Source organism: Spermophilus citellus (genome assembly GCF_964194105.1).
Source record: "Spermophilus citellus genome assembly, chromosome: 14".
In the NCBI taxonomy this organism is placed as follows: Eukaryota; Metazoa; Chordata; class Mammalia; order Rodentia; family Sciuridae; genus Spermophilus; species Spermophilus citellus.
The window spans coordinates 39,986,905-40,011,594 of NC_138194.1; the positions used below are offsets into that span (position 1 = coordinate 39,986,905).

General features: G+C 40.4%; 1 protein-coding gene across 4 annotated transcripts in view; it reads right to left on the bottom strand.

Moving 5' to 3' along the window:
• CHD7 (chromodomain helicase DNA binding protein 7) overlaps positions 1 to 24,690 on the bottom strand; it is a 185,081-nt gene that overhangs the window by 105,211 nt on the left and 55,180 nt on the right. For all 4 annotated transcript variants that reach the window (XM_081266458.1, XM_081266459.1, XM_081266456.1 and 1 more), the window contains exon 2: positions 17,178 to 19,016. In XM_081266458.1, the coding sequence (XP_081122584.1) occupies positions 17,178 to 18,842 (1,665 nt within the window). In that variant the 5' untranslated portion in view covers positions 18,843 to 19,016. The remainder of the gene's footprint in view (positions 1 to 17,177; positions 19,017 to 24,690) is intronic.

Consider the following 24,690-nt stretch of genomic DNA (forward strand, 5'->3'; position numbering starts at 1 on the left):
ATGTATCAAAGTGCATTCTACTGATATGTATAACTTATTGAAACAAATTTTAAAACTCTTTTAAAAAGAAGGCATTTACAGGAGGGGCAGAGTCTGCCATCAACCCAAAAGATATTAATTTAGTCATCTAACCAACAAGGTCTAGGGGATATCTGGATTAAAGAAGCTCTCTCCTCTACCAAGACCTCTGCTATGTGACAGTTAAAAGGAGACTGAAATGAAAGTGCTAATTAAACAAATTTCAGAAACCTAAATGGCCTTTGCCCCTACTGTCTTCTCAACATACAAGGTTTGAATATGAATCTGGGTTCTGGAGTACTTTGAGAACAGAAAAAGGTGATGGTGAAAACTGTAAATACTGCTAATGTCCAATACGGACCAGCCCCTGCCATCTTCAGGTATGAATCAGCTCCTCCTACCTTTATAAATCAGTCAACCCCAAAGAACCTAATCAACTCTGGATTTCTGAACCTGAAAACTTCTGGGAAGCCTTGTCTAAACCTAAATTGAAGAGTCTCCCTTCACCCCGAAACCAAACCCTATGGTCACACTTAACCAGCTGTCTACTATACAACAATGGGAACACATGCTTACCAATCAGTGGCAGCCACAGCTGAGCCCCTTGAAGGCAAGAAAGGGTATCATTTAGCATTACATTATCAGTATTTATCACAGGCCAGGGTCACTAAACACCTGATGAAGGAACTGAATGAGCCAACGCACTCACTAAAAACTCGCCCTCCTCCTTTCTTAACTATCCTGGTTTTTGTTTTGTTTTGTTTTGGTACTGGGGATTGAACCCAGGGATGCTTAACCACTGAGCCACATCCCCAGCCCTTTTTTTATATTTTATTTTGAGACGAGGTCTTGCTGAGTTGCTTAAGGCCTCGCTAAGTTGCTGGGGCTGGCTTTGAAACTGCGATCCTCCTGCCTCAACCTCCTGAGTCACTGGGATTACAGGCGTGCACCACCACACCCAGCTCAACTATCCTGTTTTTTTACAATATGGCTTAAACAATTTATCATGTGTTAAACATGACTTTCACAAAGAGAACCTTTTCACCTATTAATAAGCAGAGATGTGGGCATGCACTTCCTCCCTAGGGCAGCAGGATGAGTGAGGGCAAGGCTGAAGTGTTTCACCGGTGCACAGGAATGCTTTCCAGCTACCCAGCACCCGGCCCTGTCTGAAGTGCACTGTTCGCTAGAAATGCTCTCTCACCAAAAGGCTATAATAAATAGAGTGAAGCAAAGGGCGTTAGAAGTCACAGGTTGCTCAATGGTTAAAAACCAGTCTATGTGCTCCCTTCTCCCACAGGCACCAGACTCTCTCCAGCTGCAGACAGAGCTTGGAGTGTCGGCTCCCAAACAACTGGTTGGACTTTTCCTATGGGAAAAAAACAAACAAACAAACAAAAAAACAGGAAAAAAAAAAGATTTTCAATTTTCTAAGGAAAGCTGTTGGAATATCCTTTCAAACTAGCAGTCCTCAAAGTATATTGAATGGGTGTTTAGGAACCCCAGGACTCTTTGAGGACATCCATAACAAAGAGTTCTTCTTCACAATTTACCAAGACATCATATCATCTGCCCTTTGCTGCCTGTGTTGGTACCTACAGGTATGGCACAAATGCAGCCAAGGCAGTAAGCGCAAACCATACTAGTAATTATTATTCTTCTCATGGACACAAATTCACATTAAGTTGGGGGGGAGTCAGCTCACTTAAGAATGTCCTTGATAAAGCAGTAAAAATTGATTTGTATTATCCCTGACCCTTTTCCCATCCCGAGAGGAAAAGGGAAGTGATGTGAAGCATTTCTGTTGCACCCGAGGCACCAAGGCCACCAACGTGGGAAGCACTTGAGTGACCTTCTGGCATTGAGAGTTGAATGGCCGCCTTTTTCAGGGAACACTACTTTTTACTTGAAAGAGCAACTGAAAGACAAATCCACGTGATCCAAGCTCAGGTACTGGACAGAAACTTTCTTGAAACAAAGTGAGCCTGTCATTTCAGGGGAAGAAACTGACAGTATTTGTTTCCAATGCTAAAATGCAAGCTTTCAATCAAAAACCAGAATGTTGAAAAACGACCGTGATAAACAAAGGTGTTTTTTTAAAAAATATTGTACACACGAAATTTGGAAGATCAACATAATTCAATGAACCCATATTTTCAAAATAATGTATGATATTACAAAATTTTGCATGGTTAAAAGAGCTTTTTGAAATTTAAGTAGCTGACCAATAGATGCTAATGTAGCAGTGTATAATAAGTTAACCAGCATAGCTCAGCTCCCACTTTTTTTTTTTGGCGGGGGTGTTTCTGGGGATTGAACCCAGGGCCTTGTGCATGCAAGGCAAGCACTCTACCAACTGAGCTATATCCCAGCCCCATTTTTTTTTTTTAATGTGGTGCTGAGGATCAAACCCAATGCCTCACACATGCCAAACAAGCGCTCTACCACTGAGCTATAACCCCAATCCCAGCTGAGCTATGATCCCAGACCCCAGCTCCCCCATTTCAACTGACATTTAATAAACTACCACTTGTTGAGTTTTGGAGTAATATCAAAGAATATTTCCTAGAAAGATATCAAAATAGTTCTATTTTTAACTACATGTCTATGTGTGGACTGATCATCTTCATATGGGAATTGATCCCAGTTTCTCTACTACTGAGTTACAATCCCCGTCCTTTTTTATTATTTTTAAATATGAGACCAATGCTCACTAAATTACCCATGCTGGACTCAAACTTGCCATTCTCCTGCCTTCGCCTCCTGAGTAGCTGGGGTTATAACACATGTATACCACTACACACACCCTACATTCTTCATATATTTCAACCAAAAAAAACAGACTGCAACAGAATGAAGCAGCAGATACAGGATTCAGCTGTCTGTCTTTCCACAGTGAGTCCACTTGTTCAGTTACCTGAACCTAGTTTTGTCTTATTCATTTTACTGAACATACTAGCTGGCTATCCTGCTCCACAATCCATAGAAAAATTAGTGAAGACTTTCCACCAAGATGGACAGTGAGTGGTAAAACCTGCTCTGAAAGTTTTCAGGCTCAAACTAACTTGGCCATGCTTTACAGAAGTCCTTCTGAGCCTCTGATGCACATAAGAATCACCTAATGAGCTTCTTCGTCAGACCAGGAAAAAGCCTCACATCAGCAGTTTATGCAACTTTGTTGAGAAAACATGTGGGTGACTCCAATGTTCAGCAGATACTAAGAACCAATATGAAATGAGATTTTGGTCTTTGAACCAGGTAAGTCAACCCCTGGAGAACCCTCAAGAGTTTCCAAAGGGTAGGAATACATTAAGGGACCATTTCTAGTTTCCTAACAATGACCTGAACTGCCTACTAAAATTCATTGGTTTCCTGCTGTTTCTCCTTTTCTATCTTCCTTTCCACAATCACTTCTTTTTATCAAAATGCTCTTTACCCATCCCAAATGATCTTATAGTGCATTGTCCTAGAATACCCAAAAAAAAAAAAAAAAAACTGTTTTCACCAACTTCTTCCCTGGGCAACAAAGCAGAGTCTGGATAACAGATATCCAAGAAGGTGATGCCTCCTTCACCCAGGCAGCAAATGCCTTAGTTAAATGACTGTCATTCAGACAAACACATTCTAATCCCCATGCTGAGGACCCAACCCAAAGCCTCCTGCATGCAAGGCAAGCATTCTATTACTGAGCTACAATCCCAGCCACACTTCTAATTTACAATTCAAAGAGAATGATACAATCTGAATTTTTTTTAAAAAAAGTTTTTTTGAAATTTTTAGTGGAAAAAAAAAATGAAGACTAGGACTCTAGAATTACATTAATACAGTAGTCCAATGTGGTAGTCACTAGCTAAATGTGGCTATTTTTTAGCTGGTTAAAATTAGATTTAAAATTCAGGTCCTCAGATTTACCATTCCCAATTCGAGCGCCTCCTAAACACAAGTAGCTACAGGTTTTTGAATTAAGATACCACAGAGAACATTCCATCATCCCAAGAAATTCCACTAAACAGGTGCTCTGGAATTTTGATCTAATAAAGGGCTGAATCCCTTTCCCAGGGAAATCCTAGGTTTATCTTCCCCTACCCCCAAATAGGAAATTGAACCTGGTCTTACACATGCCAGTCAACCACTGTTTCATCAAGCTATATTTCCAGATCTTTTATTTATTTACTTATTTATTTATTCATTCATTCATTCTGTTAATTTTGAGACAGGGTCCTGCTGAATGGCCCAAGCTGGCCTTAAAACTCATGATACTCCTGCCTCGGACTCCTCAGCAGCTGGGATCCCACTATGCCTGGCTCTCTACAATCATGTTTATGGATCCAAAGCCAGCAGAAAGGGGGACATTTCTGTCCAGATGAGAACAAATGTTAGGAACTCAACTTTCCTAACAGATAATTAATCTGGTTTCCAAAGAATAGGACTCCTCTCTTCAACAATTAAACACAAAATTGCTACTTTAGAATTTTTATAATTAGAGATTTACATAATATAAAATAATTAAGCATTTTAAACTGAACATTTCACTAATATACATACTCCCAATAAGTTAGACTCAATGACCTAAAGAACTGACAACATTATTTTCTACCAACTGAGGTTTTATCCATGACCTAATTAACAGATCAAAACCTAGGGGATGTTATCTACAATGTGGAGTGTGCCTACCTCAGACACTTTGAATGTTTTATATGACGTTATGTCACTAGGATATTTGGGGGGCTAATAGCTGTTTTTGTTTGTTTAGAACGGAATAAAAATGTGAAGCACGATTTTTCCCCTCCCACAAATAACTTTTGAAAGTGTCATTAACAGTATGCTGTTTAACAATTGGTTAACACACAGCAAAAATGTATTCTAAAAATAACAAAGTGAGTTGTGCTAGCATTACCACTATATCCTATCACTACCTAGCAGGGTCAAAAGAAACACAAGGAAACTGTTGCTAGGGCCACCTGGTAAGAGTCAAAAGAGAAACACGAAGCTTAGACCGGCTACACACAACAAAAAACTCGCCTACCTAGTTTCAGTTGTGCTCCATATCTTATTTTCTGGTAATTTAAGTAATTTGTCTTGTTTGGTTATACTTGAGTGGTCTTACAGAGAAGTCACTAGCCACATATGGTTAAATTTAAACTAAATAAAACTAAATTTTCAGTTCTTCAGTCTTGCTAAATCCCATTTCAAGGAATCAACAGTCATATGTGGCTGGGAGCTACCATACTGGCCAGGGCAAATCTGGAACATTTTCATCATGACAGAAAGTTCACAGGGATAAGTTATATATTTGCTATAAAAATTCATTATTACCACTATATAAAAGTACAAGGCAAACTCTCTTTAAAAAATAACTTGGGAGGGGCTGGGGCTGTAGCTCAGTGGTAGAGCACCTGCCTTGCCCAGGTGAGGCACTAGGTTCGATCCTCAGCACCACATAAAAATAAATTTTAAAAAAGATATTGTGTCCAACTACAATTAAAAATTATTTTTAAAAAATAACTTGGGAAACACTAGACACATTCTGGCAAATTTCATTCATTACATAGCATATTTAAAATATTTTCTTTTTCCTAAACTTTAAACTCAATGACAGTCAGGATATGTGACCAATGTACAGTTATTTTCACATTATGAAGGGAACACTTAATTTTATACAGACTGTATAGATTACACTTCAATAAATATATACAAACATCATACATAACATTTGGTAAACACGTTATATTTGATAGGTATAATACAATTACAGCTTTCAATTTACTTCCTATCTCATTTTTCTTGAACAATATTTTAAAATAAATGTGAAAACAAAATATTTAAATCATTGAAAAACTATAGTACATAAAGTTTAATGATAAACAAAAGGGCTGTTCCCCATATTTAAAATGGAACAAAGATATAAATGCTCTTGGGCTGGGGATGTGGCTCAAGCGGTAGCGCGCTTGCCTGGCATGTGTGGGGCACTGGGTTTGATCCTCAGCACCACATAAAAAATAAAATAAAGATGTTGTGTCCACCGAAAACTAAAAAATAAATATTAAAAAATTCAAAAAAAAAGAGATATAACTGTTCTCCTTCCTGCATTCCAGGCTCAATGCTAACATGAATCTTTTATCTCTAAAATTCTATAGCTCTCTATGGTAAACTTTAAAAAGTTCTGTTATGAGATGGATAAAAATTGTCTCCAAAAATGTAAACTTCACATAGTTGGAAAATGTGGGTTCATCTTGCTAGCAATTCTTTTTAAAATTTAACTCTACATTAAACCTCAACAATCCTCTTTATTTTCTTTCACGCCCTTCCCACTTTTAAGGCAAGTGAAGTTACTTAAGAAAAAGAAACAGATTAGAAGAAAGAAGCATTAAAAAGATCTGAAGTGCTACAGCCTTCACACATCAGATGAATTCACAACTGTGTGTTCGGGTGGCCAGAACCCATTCACGAAACAAAGGTAGAGTATCTCAGGGCTGTGGAAAACCAGCAGGAAGGTGCTGGTAACAACCAAGGGGTGAAGTGGGTCTCTGACTAAGGACCTCTGTAACGTTAAATTTACATTTCACTAAGTATAGACTTAGTGCTACTGAACTATACATACACCTATGGATCATTCAGTAGGTTAACTTCTTGGGTCCTGGAGGGAATACCAACAAACCTCCCCAGTAATATGAACCAGGATGTCAACTTAACCTGCCACTTGAAGTTTCTAAAAATTAAGTGATGGTTTTCACCTTGATTGAAATTAAACACGGAGGAAGTAGCTGGCATTTTACACACAGTACCACATTTCCTAGAGATTCAATTAAAAAGAAATAAAATAATGTCATAGTAATTTTGCTTCCCCCCCCCAAATAATGATGAATTTTGGTTTGCTTTCAAAGAATCTGATAAATCTATTTTTAAGGCATTGATAGTTAATGTCCTGTTTTACAAAATAAGGGAAAGTCTTTCCACTTTAAGGTGAAAGAGTAAAATGTGAAAACAGAAAGCATTCCAAGAGCTCATTTCAACAACCACAGTAGCAGCAGTTATAATAGAAGTATTTAACATTTATTGGGCACTTATCACATGCCACATGCTGTGCTAAAAACTTTACAGCCATTATCTCATTTAAGCCTCATAATAATCCTGCGCAATTGGTATAATTATTATCCTCAGGAAACTAAGGCTCAAGGAAGTTAAGTAAGTATTTCAAATGACTTAACAAAAAATTTAGAAGAATCACATGCAAATGGATCTCTCAGTGAGCATGAAGGCTGTGGTCTTCATAGCTCTGGGCTCCTGCTCCCACCAACCTGTGCCAGGTGTGAGGGGCAGAGTCCTGGCAGCATCACCCAGTGTGTGTCCACCGGACAGAGTAGTAGGGGGTGTGAAATGGCACAGGAAACACTGAGTGAAAGAAGTAAACTGACACCTCTTTCCACTTTCCTATTCTTGGAATTAAATTTATAGTTAACATGAAATACCACTCCAGCATCTAAAATCATTCAATACTCCAATGTGAGAAGTTTATTAAAACTGATCTTGTGATTTTATGATGGCAAGTCTTTAAACTGGTTTTTTGTTTGTTTGTTTTTCTAAAGACCTTATTTACATGTCAATATTGATTTTTCACTTTCTTGCAAAAACTAATGCCCTAAGCTTTAAGCTCAGCTCTAAAGACAGATCTTTTCCAAAATTAGACTGTAAAATGCTTCCTTTCTTGAGCTAAGTCTTCTACCACCATTTCCAAGTAAGAGGGACACCTGCTGAGTGAGAGGTCAAGGGGTGTGAGACGTGCACAGGAAGGCCACAGTTACCTTACACCAGTGGAAAGATGATGGTGCTCCTGTAACATGTTCCACTGTTCAGATTATGCATATTGTAAGTGAAGGGGGTGGGAGGACCACAGGAATAGCTGATGGAAAAGAAATACAACGTGGCATTTCACTCAATCATCAAACACTTTCCCAAACAACTCTGACTTTTCTCCTTTAATCAGGGTATGCCTCCATGTACTCCAAAAGCTCTCCTTCATGGAAAGGTCTCTGGTATGAGAGCAGTCAAAAATGGAGTCAGCTCAGTAATGGGCAATTTAAAGCAAAGTCAGCATATCCTACATACTTATTGTCCCAGCTCCCTTTCTCCCTGAGGTTACTCACAAATTATCTATGGATTTACAGTTGGTACAACAGATGATGGAGAGTAACATTATTAAGATGTCAAGAATAAGGTGAAACGTTAAATTCTCCAGGTTAGTTCCTGACTGCCCATTTCTGGCCACCTCCAAAGTGATATTAGTTTAGTGTCTCTTCATGCTAACATTTAGCACCGTTTTTAAAATTAACAGTGAAAACAAACACATCATAACTCTGAATAACCCCACAGTTTTATGTTTTTTTTAAAGTTAATGGGAATGTTCAGGCCATAAAAGTATGTTCAAGCCATAAGAGTCTATAAAGAAATATCATCTAAAAATTAAAATATTCTTCTATTCAGTAAGAATGTTAAGTCTATATACACCCCTTTCGTTGAAGAGCATATTAAAGATATAACTTAAATGGTTAAAAAAAGGATGATCTCGATTTCCTTGCCTACTAACTAGCAGGGAAATACACCCTGCAACCTCCTAACCCTCTACACTAAGCAGCCACTGGCAAGAAGCCAGAAACTTCACAGTCCACCAAGAGGAGGAGGGTAGGATTCCTATGCTGGTGCTGCAACCCCACTGCAGCCAGCCAAGGAGGAGGCAGGCAGGACACAACACAACTCCAGTGAGAACACCTGCCATTCAGAAACAAAGTTTCCCAACATTCCCACCTACAAATCCTAGAGAGCCTACAACTCTTCAGCCCTCAGCCCAAACAAAAAAGCTCTTGGGATTAGTAACTCTTGCTCACATCTTAAAATAACCATTTTTGCTTTTACAAAGATAGGGCTAAAGTCTTGGGATTCTCCTGAAGTCTAAGGTGCAGAACTATTTAGAATTAAACCCAGTGAGCAGTGGAGAAGAACAGGTCAAACCCATTTTAAAATCGATCAGAAACATTTTCTTCATTAGGAAGCATTGAAAAGGCATGTTTCCTTTGAATAACTATCTGAATAGCTGATGGCTAATTCAGACACTGAAACAAGAGGTAAAGAAATACCTTACCTGGCCATCACCTTTCATTGTCCTAGAAACTGCCTGCCAAAAAAGCAAGCAGGATGATGAGTGTATCTACACCAACTTTTTAAGATGGTGCCAGTTGCTTAGTTTTTTACCAACTCCTTTCAATTCTCCACTACCACCACCCCTATGTGGCATGCTATAGTCCCTAGAAGGTTCTCCTGTATTTTTTACACTAAGTGAAGAAAAACAAAAGAAGAAAATCTCGATCCTGGTATGACAACAATGCACTATCACCTACTAAAGTTTTGCAAGGCAAAGCACAAGTTTGCTACTGACTTCCTTTGCAGATAAGAGCTGCATTCAGCAACAGGGTAAATGAGGGCCACTTCTCTGTGGTGACTTAAAGCTTATCTACTGATTTACAGCTATAACCACAGACATTGGAGCATAACATCAGGATAACAAGACCAAGGAAAATTGTCCAGGTTAGTTCGCAGTGGTCTCCCCCAAACTGCCCCTAACCCACTTCCCAATACCTGCCCAGTGAATCATCATTCTGCAGGTACTACCTTTCTCAATGATTGATGAAATGTAAGAAAAAGAAAAAAAACTAAAGCAGAGAAGAAAAAGTCAAAGAAAAATGTGGGGGACACATAACAGTTAAAATGAAGGCTTTCTCCCTTACCCTTGTGGACCAATTTCATGAAGAAACAAGCAGTACTTCTGGAAACAAAGAGAAATTCTCAGTTGCCAGGGTGGTTGTTGTGGGGTGAGAGGGTAATTTTAATTACTGAGTGTATCCAACAAAACGCTGAACTAAAATGTTCAGAATGCTACTTCTTCCTATAGGATAGACACAACTTAAACAGCTTACTAGGGACTCCAAACAAATGAAATCTCACTTCTTTTCATAAAATGATACTGATCTCTCTTTTACACACATACACCTCCAATACTGTCCTTACTGATGATAACCAGTGATTCTACTTTAATACTTACCAAAGGTGGGTAACATATATCTTGGAAGACGGCTGCCACAGATTAAACCACTTAAAATGCATTATTTTTCATGAATTTATAATGACTTTTTTTTAAAATCCTTTGAAGCAACTAGCATGGCACTGTCTGGCACCGTGCTGTTCAATACGGCAGTCATCAGCCACACACAGCTACTGAGCACCCAAAATAATATTCACCCCCACACCGTGTAAAACACACCAATCTCAAATACTTATGTGAAATATCTCACTTGTTACAATGATTATATATTGGAATAACAACTGTGATGTACTGGGGGGTTGTGGCTCAGTGATAGAGTGCTCACCTAGCACATGCGAGGCGCTGGGATCAAACCTCAGCACCACATACAAAAAAAATAAACAAATAAAATAAAAGTATTGTGCCCAATTACAACTAGATTTAAAAAAAAACTGTGATATACTGGATTAATAATGATTACTAAAATTAGTTTTATTGGGTTTTTTTAATGTGGCTACTAGAATATCTTTTTAATATATATTTTTTTTAGTTGTCAATGGAACTTTATTTTATTTATTTATTTATATGTGGTGCTGAGAATTTAACACAGTACCTCGAACATGCTAGGCAATGCTCTACCACTGAGCTACAATCCCAGCCCCATAGAATACCTTAACTAACATGTGGCTTATACTTGTGGCAGCTCTCTGATCTGGAACATAGTAAATACTCAAAATGTTATAAATAACAAAATTCTCCATCTACCCTACTAGTGGAGGTTTTTGTCTCCCTTCCACACTCACCCCTCCCTCCGTCTTCCACCATACTGCCAATCACTGTCCTTAATATGGTGCTTGCAACCTAACAAGCACTAAATTAAAATTTCTTTAATGTAGTCAAATGAAGGCAACCAAGATACAAAACAGAAACGCAGTATGTAAATGTGACTTTTAAAAGTTAAGAAAGTCAACTGCCTCCTTGGGATACCTAGCCAGAGGCCCAATACACAGCTTCAAAAGAAAACTGTAAAACTAAATTCTCATTACCTACAACACTTTTCATAACCTCAGAAAATAATACTTCTTTACAATTTAGGCCCATCATGGTGGCACACACCTATAATCCCAGTGACCTAAGAAGCTAAGGCAGGAAAATTACAAGTTTAAGGCTGGCCTTGAACTTGTAATTTTCCTGCCTTAGCATCTCAAAAAAAGAAAAAGAAAGAAAGAAAAAAGAAGTAGAGATGTAATTCAGTGGTAAAGCACCCAGGGTTCAATACCCAGTACCCCAAAAATTTAAAAAAGTTACTACCTAATCGGCAAGGCTACCACGAAGCTGGCTCCTGCTTTCAGACCATGGGGTGAAAGGAAGGCTGATGGACTAGAAATTTTCCTCTGCTTGAACTCTACATTTGGCATGTTCTACTTTAACCCACTGAATTTCTGATCTCTAGGATGAACCAGCAGCTATTCTGAGGGAAAAATGCAAGCAGTTACTTATTAAGCCATTCTGTTAAGTATATTCAGGTAGTCAGAAGAAAAACTTCAGAGCCTTCATGAAAAACAATACTGGTGCAAGCAAACAGTGGGCCAAGCAAGCAGCAGTAAAGGTCAATGACTTGCTTTACCAAAGGTCGGGAAGAGAGAACCACAGGCCACCAGGATGTGGGAAATACAGTGGGGTCCTCTGCCTTCTGGGAGCACCAGAAGGGCCACCTGCTTCAATGAGGTCCAGCTGGAGTGCCTGTCTTCTGGGTACACTTGGAAAAGCCCCTGAAATGCCACTTAGGTGACAAGATATTCTATTTTCCATCTTCCTCTGCCTTTTTTTTTCCCCCTGCTAGGAATAGAACCTCCAGAGGTATCCCCAGCCCTTTCTATTTTTTCTTTTGAGACAGGGCCTTGCTAAGTTGCCCAGGCTGGTTTCAGCCTTCTGAGTCACTGGGATTACAAGCCTGCACCACTATGTCCAGTTTCCTCAGATTTCTTTAAGAGCGTGAAAGTATAATGTCAAAGGTAGTGTTGGTAGGTACCTTTCTCCATTAAAAACACTTTTTTTTTTCTATTTCTAATCATAACTTGCACTGAAGATGCTTGAGATGTATGGCCATCTTTTTGCACAGATTTACCTTAGTGTTACCAATTACTCCCATATCTGAAATTCTCCATTTACCAGTAATTTCAGTAAAGGATTGATTCCACTTGAGATTTAACAGGAAAAGATTTTCCCAGACAGGATAAAAAAAAAAAAATGTTCAAAAGATGTCATGGAAAGAGAGAATTGAAAAAACACCACTTCTAAATCTTTTTTAATCTCATAAGGGAAAATGATTACCCATTTCCTCAATCTTATGTCTTATGGTCCCTCAAACTTTTTTCCTACTTCTGTTCTACTTTATGATGACTGTATTTCAGGATCAAATTAAGGAAAGGGATGCAAATATATCCAAAATATGCTTATTCTAAGAATACAAAGTTACAGACCCTAAAAATTCCACAAAAACTTTCTGAAAGAGCAACCCACCAACAGCAACACCTGTGTAGACTGCACAGTTCAACTTATTCGAAACTCATGAACTTGCCTGTGACCTGAAGGATAATCAATCCACTTATTCATCTTTTTTTGGATAAGTTTTTCAAATGAACCAAAAACCATTCTTTGGGCTGTGGTTGTGGCTCAGCAGTAGAGTGCTCACGTAGCATGTGTGCAGTGTGGGTTCGATCCTCAGCACTACATATGGATAAAAAAATAAAATAAAGGTATTGTGTCCAACTACAACTAAAAAAAATATTTAAAAAAAAAAAAAAGCTATTCTTGCTTTTCTTCTGTGTTGTTCGCATCCATGTCCATGGTGAATGGATAAATGCTCCATGCCTGTTACAACCCCCTCTCCACTCTGCACACTCCTGAGTGATATAGAGCGCCCAAGGGTACCATTTCCATGCTGAAAATCTCCCAGAGCACACCAAGGACAAGGCCAGGCCTACGTAGCTCTCTCTCTCTCCCAGACCTCTGTGTCACATTCCAGTATACAGGGGACACAGCAGGCCCATGGGGCTCTCATCTTTGCACTCACTGTGTGCGCCTAAGGCTCAAACTCCCGGTTACTCATCCATTTCCCAACTGGGATTCTGCACATCTCAGCAAGAACATCAACTGCCCCCCAAAACCCCTCACAGACTGCAGTGACCCAGTGCTGGTCTCTACGGTGCACTTTTCATGGCATATCCTTGCCAGCAAGATCATTCTCTTCCCCCTGTGAGGGCATACAGAGAGCCTCAACATTTGATCAATGTTCCCTGAAACCAAGGAATTAAACTCAAACAACTATGACTACCTTTGACATTGAAATAAGTGACTTTTTTTAAAAACTTTTAAACAATGGTGAACACTAGCGAACACTAGAGAGATAATCACATACCAATTTGGGGTCCCTGCCATGTACTTAAACCATGTTACTCTTAATCTCATTATGCCTCTATCCAGAAAGGTGTATGAATCTTCAGAAATAATCAAATCAAGGCGATCCAACCCAGGGCCTCACATGTGCTAAGAATACACTCTACCACTAAACTACACTCCTGGAACCTGGTCTATTTTTAAATGATTAAGGAACCAATATTTTTAACTTTCCTCAGTTTAAATATCTTCAACAGTAGATAGACATTCTTACATATAACCCACATAAACACAAGTTCTTTGGAATTCCCAATCATTTTTAAGAATGTGGAGGTCTGAGATAAAAAAAAGATTTGAGAACCACTGTTCTAATGAGGTAAAAGAAACATAAGTTAGAATTTTCCTTTCCTCTGTAAATCTTACTAAATAATCAAAAGTCAAGAGCTTTAGTTAAAGGATATGTCCATAGACCAAAATGTACAAATTTGCATGTTTTAGTTCAGTGAATTTTTTAAAAAATATTTTCCTTTAACTTTTCAATATAAAGTTGAGTTTCTCTCTAAAGAAACTTAGATGTTACATGATTTAGAAAATATCAATTCAGAACGCATGAAACAAAGAGCATAACTTGTTCTTTAAAAATGTAAAATTCAATAGTCAACAAGTCTATATAAAATAAGCTAAACTGCATGCTTATTTCAAACTAAGCTAGTTACCTTCCTTACTACCCAACATAATTTTTGAACCACCACTCTGTAATATATAAAATGGAAAAAAAAATCTAATAGTTCTAAAGCAAAGCACAGTTAGACAGTTATATTTGGCAAAAGAGAGGAAGTCATTTAAGGGGGAGAGAGATTTTTCAGCTATGTGACAGCATTGTGGATTACCCATATCATTATCCTTCTCACACCTTGTAACATGAACTGAAGGAGAAGAGGATTCTTGTACAAATCATACTTTTAGTTATTTTATAACTAAGGCTATATTTCATAATATTTAACTGTTTCTTAAAAATAAAATTAATTTTACATTGTACCTATGTCGGTAATGACAATTATAAAACAAGGTCTGAGTTTTTGGAGATGAGTAACTAAAACCTCCACAGGGTATCATGGACATTATACAAGGCACTTGATATCTATCGACCCACTTGATGTCAAAGTGCTTTTGGGATAGACACTATTTTTCCTGTTTTACTGATGAAAATCTGAGGTTCAGAGAGATTAGATCACTTGCCCAAGATTGCCAAGCTACTACTACATGGTGAAAGAGGGATTCAAATACCTTGCTCACTTTATGCTCTTCCCAAGACTTTGTGCCCCCCGCTAGTGTTGTTTTCAAAACTGGGTGTGTCAAAATCTTAGGCGGATACAAAGTTAAGCACAAATAAGAAAGCAAATATGTAACTGTACTTATAAGAAAACTACATACATTCCTTCAAAAGTCCCAAAATGTGGGGCTGGGGTTGTGGCTGAGTGGTAGAGTACTTGTCTAGCATGTGTGAGGCACTGGGTTGGATCCTCAGCACCACATAAAAATAAATAAATAAAATAAAGGTATTGCGTCCATCTACTAAACTAAAAATATTTAAAAAAAAAAAAGTTCCAAAATTTGTCAATAAAGACACCAACCAGAAGGAGTAGCCACACTTGAGGTCTCCCAATCTCTAGCTCAAGGCATGAAGCCTCTGGCACTCAGACGCCCAATTGCCACAGTCACTAATGTCCTTTGAAGTGTACACAGAGGTATCTTAAAAGGAAATATGGGGGAAAGCAACAATGCCCATCCAGGGATTTGACCACAATCAATCACAGGGCATCTCCTGCAAATTGGGCTCTTCCTCCAGCTGCTGGAACAAAGACTGAGAAACCAGTACTCTAAAAAGATCCCTTCTTTATTAAGACACTTTCCAAAGAATGCAAAAAAAGAATATTACTGGACACTAAGTCACAGTCATTCCTGCCCTAGAGGCCCCCACGCCCTGGCCTCACTCTGCACTTTGGGCCCCACCCCTTCCCACCTCCTTTGTCGGCAAGACTGGGAGAACAGGTCCCAGAATCCTGTTCTACAGGGGAACACCACTCATCACTCCAGGTCAGCTGTGTGGGCACAGAACCTTCTGACTTCACACCTCTCCTGGGACTCACAGAGGGTGCCCAGCACTGTAGACCACTTCCCTGAAGGCCTCTACATTCTGAGGTCCCAGGAGCTTTCCAGACCACCACTCCCATAGTCCGGCCCAGGCCCAAGCTTCAGAGTCCCTGGAGTGAATTCCACCTGATGCCTGAGTGGCTTCCTTTCTTGACCAAACCCTTTTACTTCCACATTGCTTCAACCCCTCTGCTCCCACTATCTGATCCAAACTGTCCTTGCAAGCCTGGACAAGTAGTTCACACTTCATCTGTTGCTTCCCCATCTTCCCTGCGTCTCATCACTGTCACTGACTCTCCATTTAGTCCAAATTCCTTAAAACAACACAAAAACCCAACAGTCTGGCCCTGACCTGCACTTTTCGACCTAAAGCCCAGGTTTGTTTCCCATGCCTATTCAGCAAGCTTGCCTTGCCATTGCCTGGCTTAGGAAAACCACCCAAAATGTCTTCCCCAGGACCACTTTCTCAGAGTAAATCCTAGCCAAATTCCAAGCACCCTCATCCACAGGCATTTCCTCTGTCTGGACACTTGTCACATAAACGTGCTTGGTCTTCTACTGTTTCATATTTTCACATTCAGGTTTTGTTTCCCCCAAATTATTTTAAGATCAGGAAGAACAAGCACTATTCCTTTACAGCTCTAAAACCAACTACTGTAACCAAAAAACCAGTTGCATCTCTAGATAACCAATACATATTTTTTTATAGCACTCAGAATAACCTGTACACACAGATATTGTTTTCACATAAATCAAGGACACAAACACCAAACATTATAATGGAAAGATGTCTTTGTTAACAATAGAGCTTAAAATTTAAATGTGCTCTCTCATGAATGCTGAAGGATAACAAAATTCTCAGCTTACAAAAAAAAAGAAAACTCCTACATCGGTGTTGGGTACCCAAATCTCTTTAACGCCAAATTCTGTGGATTATGGTTTACTGCGGTTTCCTACAGTTTGAAATTTAAATTCATATCAACATTCAACAGTTGGTAAAATAAGTATTACAGAAGTACATATTTTGCAGCTTCCCAAGAAAAATATCGTATGAAAGGAGAGAAGAGGGAAACTATTTTGCTGGATACCGAGTTTCTATTTTGCTGGAAACCAAGTTTCAGGGTATTTTTTAAAAGGAGAGGAAGAGAAAACAAGAAAGAATAGAGAAAGAAGGAAGACAAAAACATTTGTCTCAGAGTTGTCTTGGGTGCACTGTCCAACTCCCTGCTAGCAAGGACTCAGCTCCTTACAGGCAGGGACTCGTCTGATACCTACACATCTGCATCCTGACACAATTCCTGAGATGGGGGTGTTCTGAGGATTCTTGAATAGATGAATAGGTGCATAAGCCAAAACAGTGAGTAAATAAAGAGAGCAACGGGAAAAAAAGAGAGATTCTGAGGCAACTTACAAGATTAAAAAGTAAGGAGCTCATAATGAAAAACCTTTCACGAAGTTTAAAGGAAATTCTATTAGACAAGTTAACCGTGCTGAATTTTACACTGCAGTGCAGGCGGCCTCTGCGTCCCCTTACCTGATGCACAGGCACTTTCTGCGGGGTGTTCTGGGGTGATGGGTGGAGCTGTGCCCAAGGCTGGTGATGAGGGTGTGGGGGTGAAGACTGGTGGTGCAAGCCCGGGTGGGGCTGCAGAGGAGGACAGGTTGGCAACTGCTGAAAAGACGGCTGCTGACCAGGATGTTGTTGGCCAGGTATCAGTCGTTCCTGGATTGCTTGTGGATCTGCAAGGCCAACACCAGGACAACCATTTGGTCTCATGTGCCCGGTCAACTCCCTCGGTGCCGAGGACATGCCCATAAACGGACGAGACTGCTGCATGTTTCTGGGGCCCATATTCCTCTGTCCAATTCCCATGGCACCAGGGGGCTGGTGAGACGGTTGAGGGTGGGGCATATTTGGATAACTGCCAACTTCCATTGGTATCCCAGCACTTCCAGGCCTGACTTGCGGAGGAGGAGTACCTGCTGGGTTACTCATTGCTTTCATGGGTGACATGGGAGGTGGAGAGGCATAAGTTCCCTGAGGCTGTGAAGGATGCATAGTTTGTGTGTTCATTTGGTTAAGTGAGCCACTGGGGTGGATGGGCTGCTGGTGCATTAGTCCTTGACCACTGTTTGATGGGAATCCTACAGCATTGGGGTATCTTGGTACGGACTGATTCATTGGAGTATTATTTGTAAGGCCTAAATTTTGATTCATCCCTGTATTGTTAACTAATCCCTGATTTAGGTTACTGTAAGGATATCGAGAATACTGCCCTGAGTTGTTTATAGTAGGAGAGGGGACTGTCTGGCTCCGAGAACTAAAGTTAAGGGTTTGTGGTCTAACAGCCCCTTGTTGAGGAGGATTCGGGGAGAATCGGGGACTGTGGGCAACGGATTCTCCATGGAGAGCAGTAGGGGGGTGGTGATGGAACTGCTGCACCGAGTGACGCAAGGAAGGTGCCATGCTGGGACTCTGTTGGGGCACGTGGGACAAGTGGCCAGGTCCTGAGGTGGCAATAAAAGGATTTCCCTGATTGAGGCCCTCTTGACCTTGGGAAAACTGGCTCATCCTCTGCTGTGGCTGACCATGCTGCTGCATGGAAAAATCCCCACGTGCCATATAGCTGCCCATCTGCTGCATGTGCTGAGGGTGGCCCTGCGCTGGTGGCCCCGATGGAGCCGGCTGCGGTGGCTGTGGCTGTGGCTGCTGCTGCTGGTAGGGGGCTCGTATCTGGTCTGGTACCTGAACAGCCCGGGGCCCCCACATAGAGCCACTGTCCACAAAAGATTGCCCGTGCCTTTCGTTCTGCATGCCAGGGTAGACTCCCATTTGACCCCCGCCACTGCCCCCATGGGGCACCTGGGGAACGGGAGGGGCGTGATACTGCGAGTGCGGAGAGGCCAGTCCGTTCCCAGGGGCATTGCTCATCATTCTGTTAGGCTGATCCATCAGATGCATCTTCTGTTGTTCGTACTGATTATAGTGATCGAAATGGGTCAACTTTGTTTGATTTTGATTAGTGGAGGGATGATGAAGGGATGGCTGCAAAGAGGCAAAGCCTTGGTCTATCGGCATTTGCTGACCCATGGGATTTACTGGATTTTCAGGGTATCCACATTCTCCAAGGCCTTCAAGGCCTTCGCTGAAGATATTCCCATCCTCGCCAAAAAGACTCATCATTCCTGGATCCGCCATCTTCTTCCAACACACGGCTCCTCCAAACTACAGCTCAGGAGCTTGTCTGTGCTTCACTTCACTGAGGTGTTTGTCCTCAAAGCCTATAATCCTTAACTAATCTTCTTCATGTCATTCCATATTTCTTTAATTCTCTTGGACCCTGCAGTGTCAGGCAAAGTCTGGATATAGGTCCTAGAAGGGAGTGGGAGATGGGGAGGAAGAAGGAAGAAAACAAAGAATTAGGAACAAATAATAAAAACTGACAGTATTTTACACATTTGAATTTGGTTTCCATCAACAATACTATTCTAGCCCCCTCGCTGAGCTGTATTTTATAAATCTAGTTCACTTTAAGAGAAACTCATTAGCTTCTACCAGAAGCATTATTATGATCGGTTACTTAGAAAGCAAGCAAAACACTAACCTTAACCTTAAATTAATCCATTCACTACACTTCCTAGCGTTCCATTCTTGGATGGAACAGAACAAAAGAACACAACATGAAGCAGCAGCAGCTGCCACAGCAGGCAAGCAGATGTATGAATATAGCCAAGCAGCCCATCTGCTGAACTAAAGCCCTGGAAATGCTCTGGTTACCAACAGCCCGCCCTTAACCTTATTCCCCTGAGCGGTGTAATCAGATGAGCGGCCGCAGCACCGAGGGCTGTGAAAAGCCCAACTTAGTTAAATTGACTAGCGGATTATACAAATACCAAAATCAGTCATTTTGCACAAATTAGATATTTACAGCCTATATAAAACTATATAACAGCAGCAGAGGCACTGAACAAGAAAGTACCCATAACGATGTTGAAAAGCAAGCTTGAGAACAGTATTAATAAATTCATAATTTCATTATGTTTAATGGCAGGAATACACAAGATTCAGAAAGAGACTACAAGAAAAGCTTTCATTCTCCAAGAGGACCAATTTCACTCATGGCTCTGGGCCCACCATGTTCCCAATCTGTGCTGATGGCAGAAGGATCCAATCACCAGGCTCATTTTTCACCCACAGGCACACGACGCTCTGGTAATGGACCAGGACCCCATGTGCCCACTCAAGGAAACTCTTAACTGGATGGACACATTGTAGAGGATGATTACTCTTGTTAGTAGAAACAAAGACCCTCTCCCCAAACTAGTCAATACTGAAACTTATTTTAATAGAACAAGGTTCAAAATATCCATGAGAACCTCACCACTCCCTTAAACCCTTTTCGGACAAGGCAGGCATGTGGGAAAGTGGACAGGCACATCCGTCAGCATTCTATGTGCTTCCAACACACAGTGCATACTACCAAATGCTCTGCATTTTATCCAAACTCTTCACAGATTTACTGTCAGATTAAAATAACCAATTTAAAGAATACTTCAACAATCAAAACAGGAAAATGTTTTTGTTGAGGGTTAATAGAACTAAACCTAAGAAAGAACTAATTCATGTAAGAAAAATGCCTAAAATCTTAGACATCTTTGGAATTCAACTCATTTTTTTTTTCTCTTTTAAGCACATTAAGCATTGTGCGATATTGGTCCACTTAGGAGGAAAACAGTATGTTGTTGAAGAATTTCCAAAGTGATGCTATAAAACAGGCTCGGTCATAACCTCCACTGACAGGCTTCCACAGGAGTAGGGCAATGAACAATGGCGGACCAACTCCACTGCAGACTTACCAGTGAGACAGATAAAAATTCCACCTCTGCCCATCTTATTCTAACATATTCCTAACAAGGGGAGAATTCTGCTTACAGACAATGTAAACAACATTTCTGCTCACTGTCAGGACTACAGACAGAACACCTGAGTAGGTCTCCAGGTCTGCAGTTTTCAGGTGACAGCTGTCAACTAAAGTCAAAGGTCTCGTCACTCCACCGCTAACTGCCATGAATTTTCTGATCTACTTTCTCCAAATACAGAGGTCAAACGGGCGAGAATCAGGTGTGCATGAAAGCAGTGTTGCTGGAAACAGGCCGCTTTCCTGTGCAGCTACTCAGGTTCCAAAAATCAAGAGCAATAAAAATATCCCATGCCAAATGCAACAAATGTTTACAAATTGAATTTACTCCTAAAAGGCTTGAGTAGTCAGCCTTCATTTATTCAAGGTTCATTCTAACTTTTATGAAAATAAACCCTGGAATAGACTTGATAATAGCTTAACACAGCCACAGAGACGAACCACTTATCAAAACAACCTTTCGCGTTCGCTTAGGGAAAGTAGTAACATCTACTTTTAAATGTCCTGGAAAGCCTTGTTTCATGGGATAAACAAGGGATCCATCAAGTGTCACAGGAGGAAATGCCAGTGACTGGATGGAGCCACCAACTCCAGTAGGGGGATAGAGGGAGTTAGGTGGCCTGGCTCTATAGTGCCAAGCTCTTGTAGGCCCAATGAGCAGGTAGCAGAGGCAGAATCAGCTCAGAGAAGCCATGGTAGAATTGCTGCTTACTTTTTATCAAGTTAAGGCTCAACAGAACGTGGTAAAGAAGTTGCCTACAGATGTGGGGAGGATCAAGACAGAGTCTGAGAGCAACTGGACCTCACTTAGCTTTACTCCTCTCATTAAGAGACCATCTCTGTGAAGACTTGAAATAGGCCAGCATCACATGGTACCAAGTAAACATGTCGCCCACAACTGCAACCACGCTCAGGTGAGACCCCGCAGAGAAGTTCAAAACCTGTGGTTTTGCGACTAGTGTTGTCAGGAATCACTCACACTTTGGACACCACCAGTGTCTTTCTGCCTCTTTTCTGACCTCCAGACCCAGCTGGCGGCTAAACCAGGAAATCCATCTGGTAGCTGCAGTTCGTATTTCTGATTTGAGCTAATCTAATTAAATTATTTTGCTCCTCTTTTTATTTGATTTCATTTGAATGACCACTTCCCCAAGTCACAGCTGCAATGTATAATTCTGTGTTTCTATAAAAGATACTTAAAACTCCTTTTTGAAGGCTCCTCCCTTCTCTGCATTCGATGTGTTTTCTATGCCTAGATTAGCACTGTTCAACGGACCAAAAATAACAGCTATTATCTGTAATTTTTAATTTTCCAGTAGCCACCTTTTAAAAGTTGCCCCCGCAAAAGGAGCAGAATAAATTTAATGGTTTTCACTTAACTCCACTTGTGAAACGTGACGTCTGAACTATAGGATAGGTCACCGGGGAACAGGTTTGGGGGTGAGGAAGAGGCACAATGAGGCAACGTGGCTAAGAGCATCACTGATGCGGCAGAGGTGCATGGTGACACCAATCCCAGCCACTTCAGAGCTGGCAAACACTTGGAGACCTTCTGATCCAAACCTCTCTTCACCTAAAGACCACCAAGCACTTTTACAGACTGAGAAGACCAAACATCTTGTACAAAATACCTTAGTGACCAACAACTCCCCAGAACAAAAGCAGTAAATGGATGAAATGGAAGCTTACTAGTAGGATAAAATAGCAAGGGCCTACCCTGAATCCCCTTTATACAGAGATGAGCTAAAACAACTTGCTGCCATCACTGAACACAAGTGCTTCCTTTCAAAGAAATGTAACCTTTATGAAAATAAAATATGGCAAATACACTCCACTGATATGATGACTACATATATTAGAACTGAGTTGAAGCTACTGGTAAGTAAGTATTAGTAGGAATAAGCAGGATTAAAAACAGGGAGAGCCAAATCAACAAACGGCACACAAGAGATCAAATGAAAGATTTGTTATTAAAAAAAAAAAAATTCTATATATTTGTTATTCGCATATAAGTTTAATTCTATTTATTATTATTAAACAGCTTATATATTTGATATGTAAACTTAGATATAAATATATATTTGATAAAGTGAATTTTTGACCTAAACAAAATGTAAACAATTCCTAACTACTCTGAGATTCTCACAGTCCAAAGGTATCTGTACAGCTGATGTTTTAATTTAGTACCACGGTGAAACAGAACTTTTCACATCACAGCTGTGAACTGGAAACCTAGCAAGGAAACAGGTGAAAACAAAACACCTTTCACTACAAAATATTTCATACAGCTCAACCACTTTTCATCTAATTGTGTATGCAAAAAGTCAACCCAAGGAAACGTTAAAAAAAAAAATCCAATACATTTGGCAAGTGTGGTGTCATAAGATGTCTGCCTATTAAATGCTGAAGATTATTTTGCCGGTGCATAGTTTGATTTTCAATTGTCCTCTTTGTATCTCTCCCCTCCACCCCCAGAGCCTAAGGTATAGAACATAAGTGTGGCAGTGATTCTGGGGGAATGGGGGTGCAGCATGTACCAGAATTTTCAAGGGAGTGTCTAGCTGCTGGCAAAACAACACATGACCACCGTCACCACAACCATGAGGGTGCTTCTCTACCATCAAGGTGACAAATCACCTTGAGAGAGGGAAAGGACCTACACGCCGATTCAGTGGACATAGGGAAGATAAAGGGCTCACATGCTGCTGAGCTTCCGTTCCAACTGAAAGCTCTTCCTGGAGGATCAAGACGTCTGTGGACAGCCTCACCTCCACCCAGGCTCTGAAAGTCACTTAGGAAAAAGCAAAGTCCAGCAGGAAGAATGCAACTGTCCAGCTGACAAGCACCCAGTTAAACAATCAGGAAGTTTCTCCCAAGCTACCAACATGAGAACATCAATTCCTCACTAGTCCATTCCCCATTGGCCTCCTGGACCACACAATGCCCTTCCTGAACCCTCTAACCAAGACCACATTTTCCTCCTCAGAAATATGCCTGGGCACTGCCCATAAACTATAATCATGCTGTCTCTGCCAGCAGCTACAAGCCACATGTTGTCATTTAATTTAATTTAAACTAAATAAAGTTTAAAATTCAGTTTCTTAGTCTCACAAGCCACATTTCAAGTGCTCAACAGTCACATGTGGTTGGCGCCTATTTGTTAGCACATATATGGAACATTTCCATCATTGCAGAAAATCCTGTGAAAAACCCGATACTTCCTAGAAGTCAAATTTTTAGACAAAGACCATATCAAAGAGTAGCAATCCTCTTTTACAAAAAAATATTTTCTCCTGTTCAGATCAGTATTCTTTTAAACGTCCCTACCCATCACCTGTGATGAAATGTGTGGGTTTTTTTCCCCGTGGGTCGTATTTTGTGTCAAGTACACTTCTTAGCCGATAAAAACTCCTCTTTCTCTACCTCTCAACATATATTTCTATTTCTTAATAAATAATTTTCACTATGGTAGGAATAATTCTTAACTGTACAAAGTAAATAAGATTTAGAAGGATGTAAAGTCCTTCAGAAGGTCTCTGTTAGGCCAAGCACCATATTAAAAATAAAACTGGTGCCGGGATGCAGCCCAGTGGAAAAGTGTTTGCTTAGCAATCATGAGGTACCACAAAAACAATAATTTTATTAAAAACCATTAAAAGTAATAATGATTGCATTGGTGGTTTTCATTTATACCGCTGGGGAACCTCTGATTTTGCTAATTTTGTTGAAAAGGAACATTATTTTTGTTGTGGTGGTGGTGGTAGAAATAGTGCTGGGGACTGAACAAACACTATTTCTAGAAGGGAAAAATACGCCCTGAACTGCTGTTGTACAGAGTGCCGTGCATTGTGTCAGCAGTCCACGCCACACAGCAGTTCACAGTATCTCCATCCACCTTTCGATCTCCATCCACCTTTCGACTTAGCCAAACAATGGGAAATAGTCCTAGATCCCTCCTGTCATCGGTCACTTACAAAGTATTTAATGAGCGCCTCCTTTGGGTAAAACATTAAACATGCTGGGTGTCCAACACTGAACAGACCGGCCGTGGCCGATGCTCATGCAGCTTGCTCTTCTAGCAAACGCCCTTCAGACATTCTGCATTTTCAACTTGTTGTCCAACCTGCT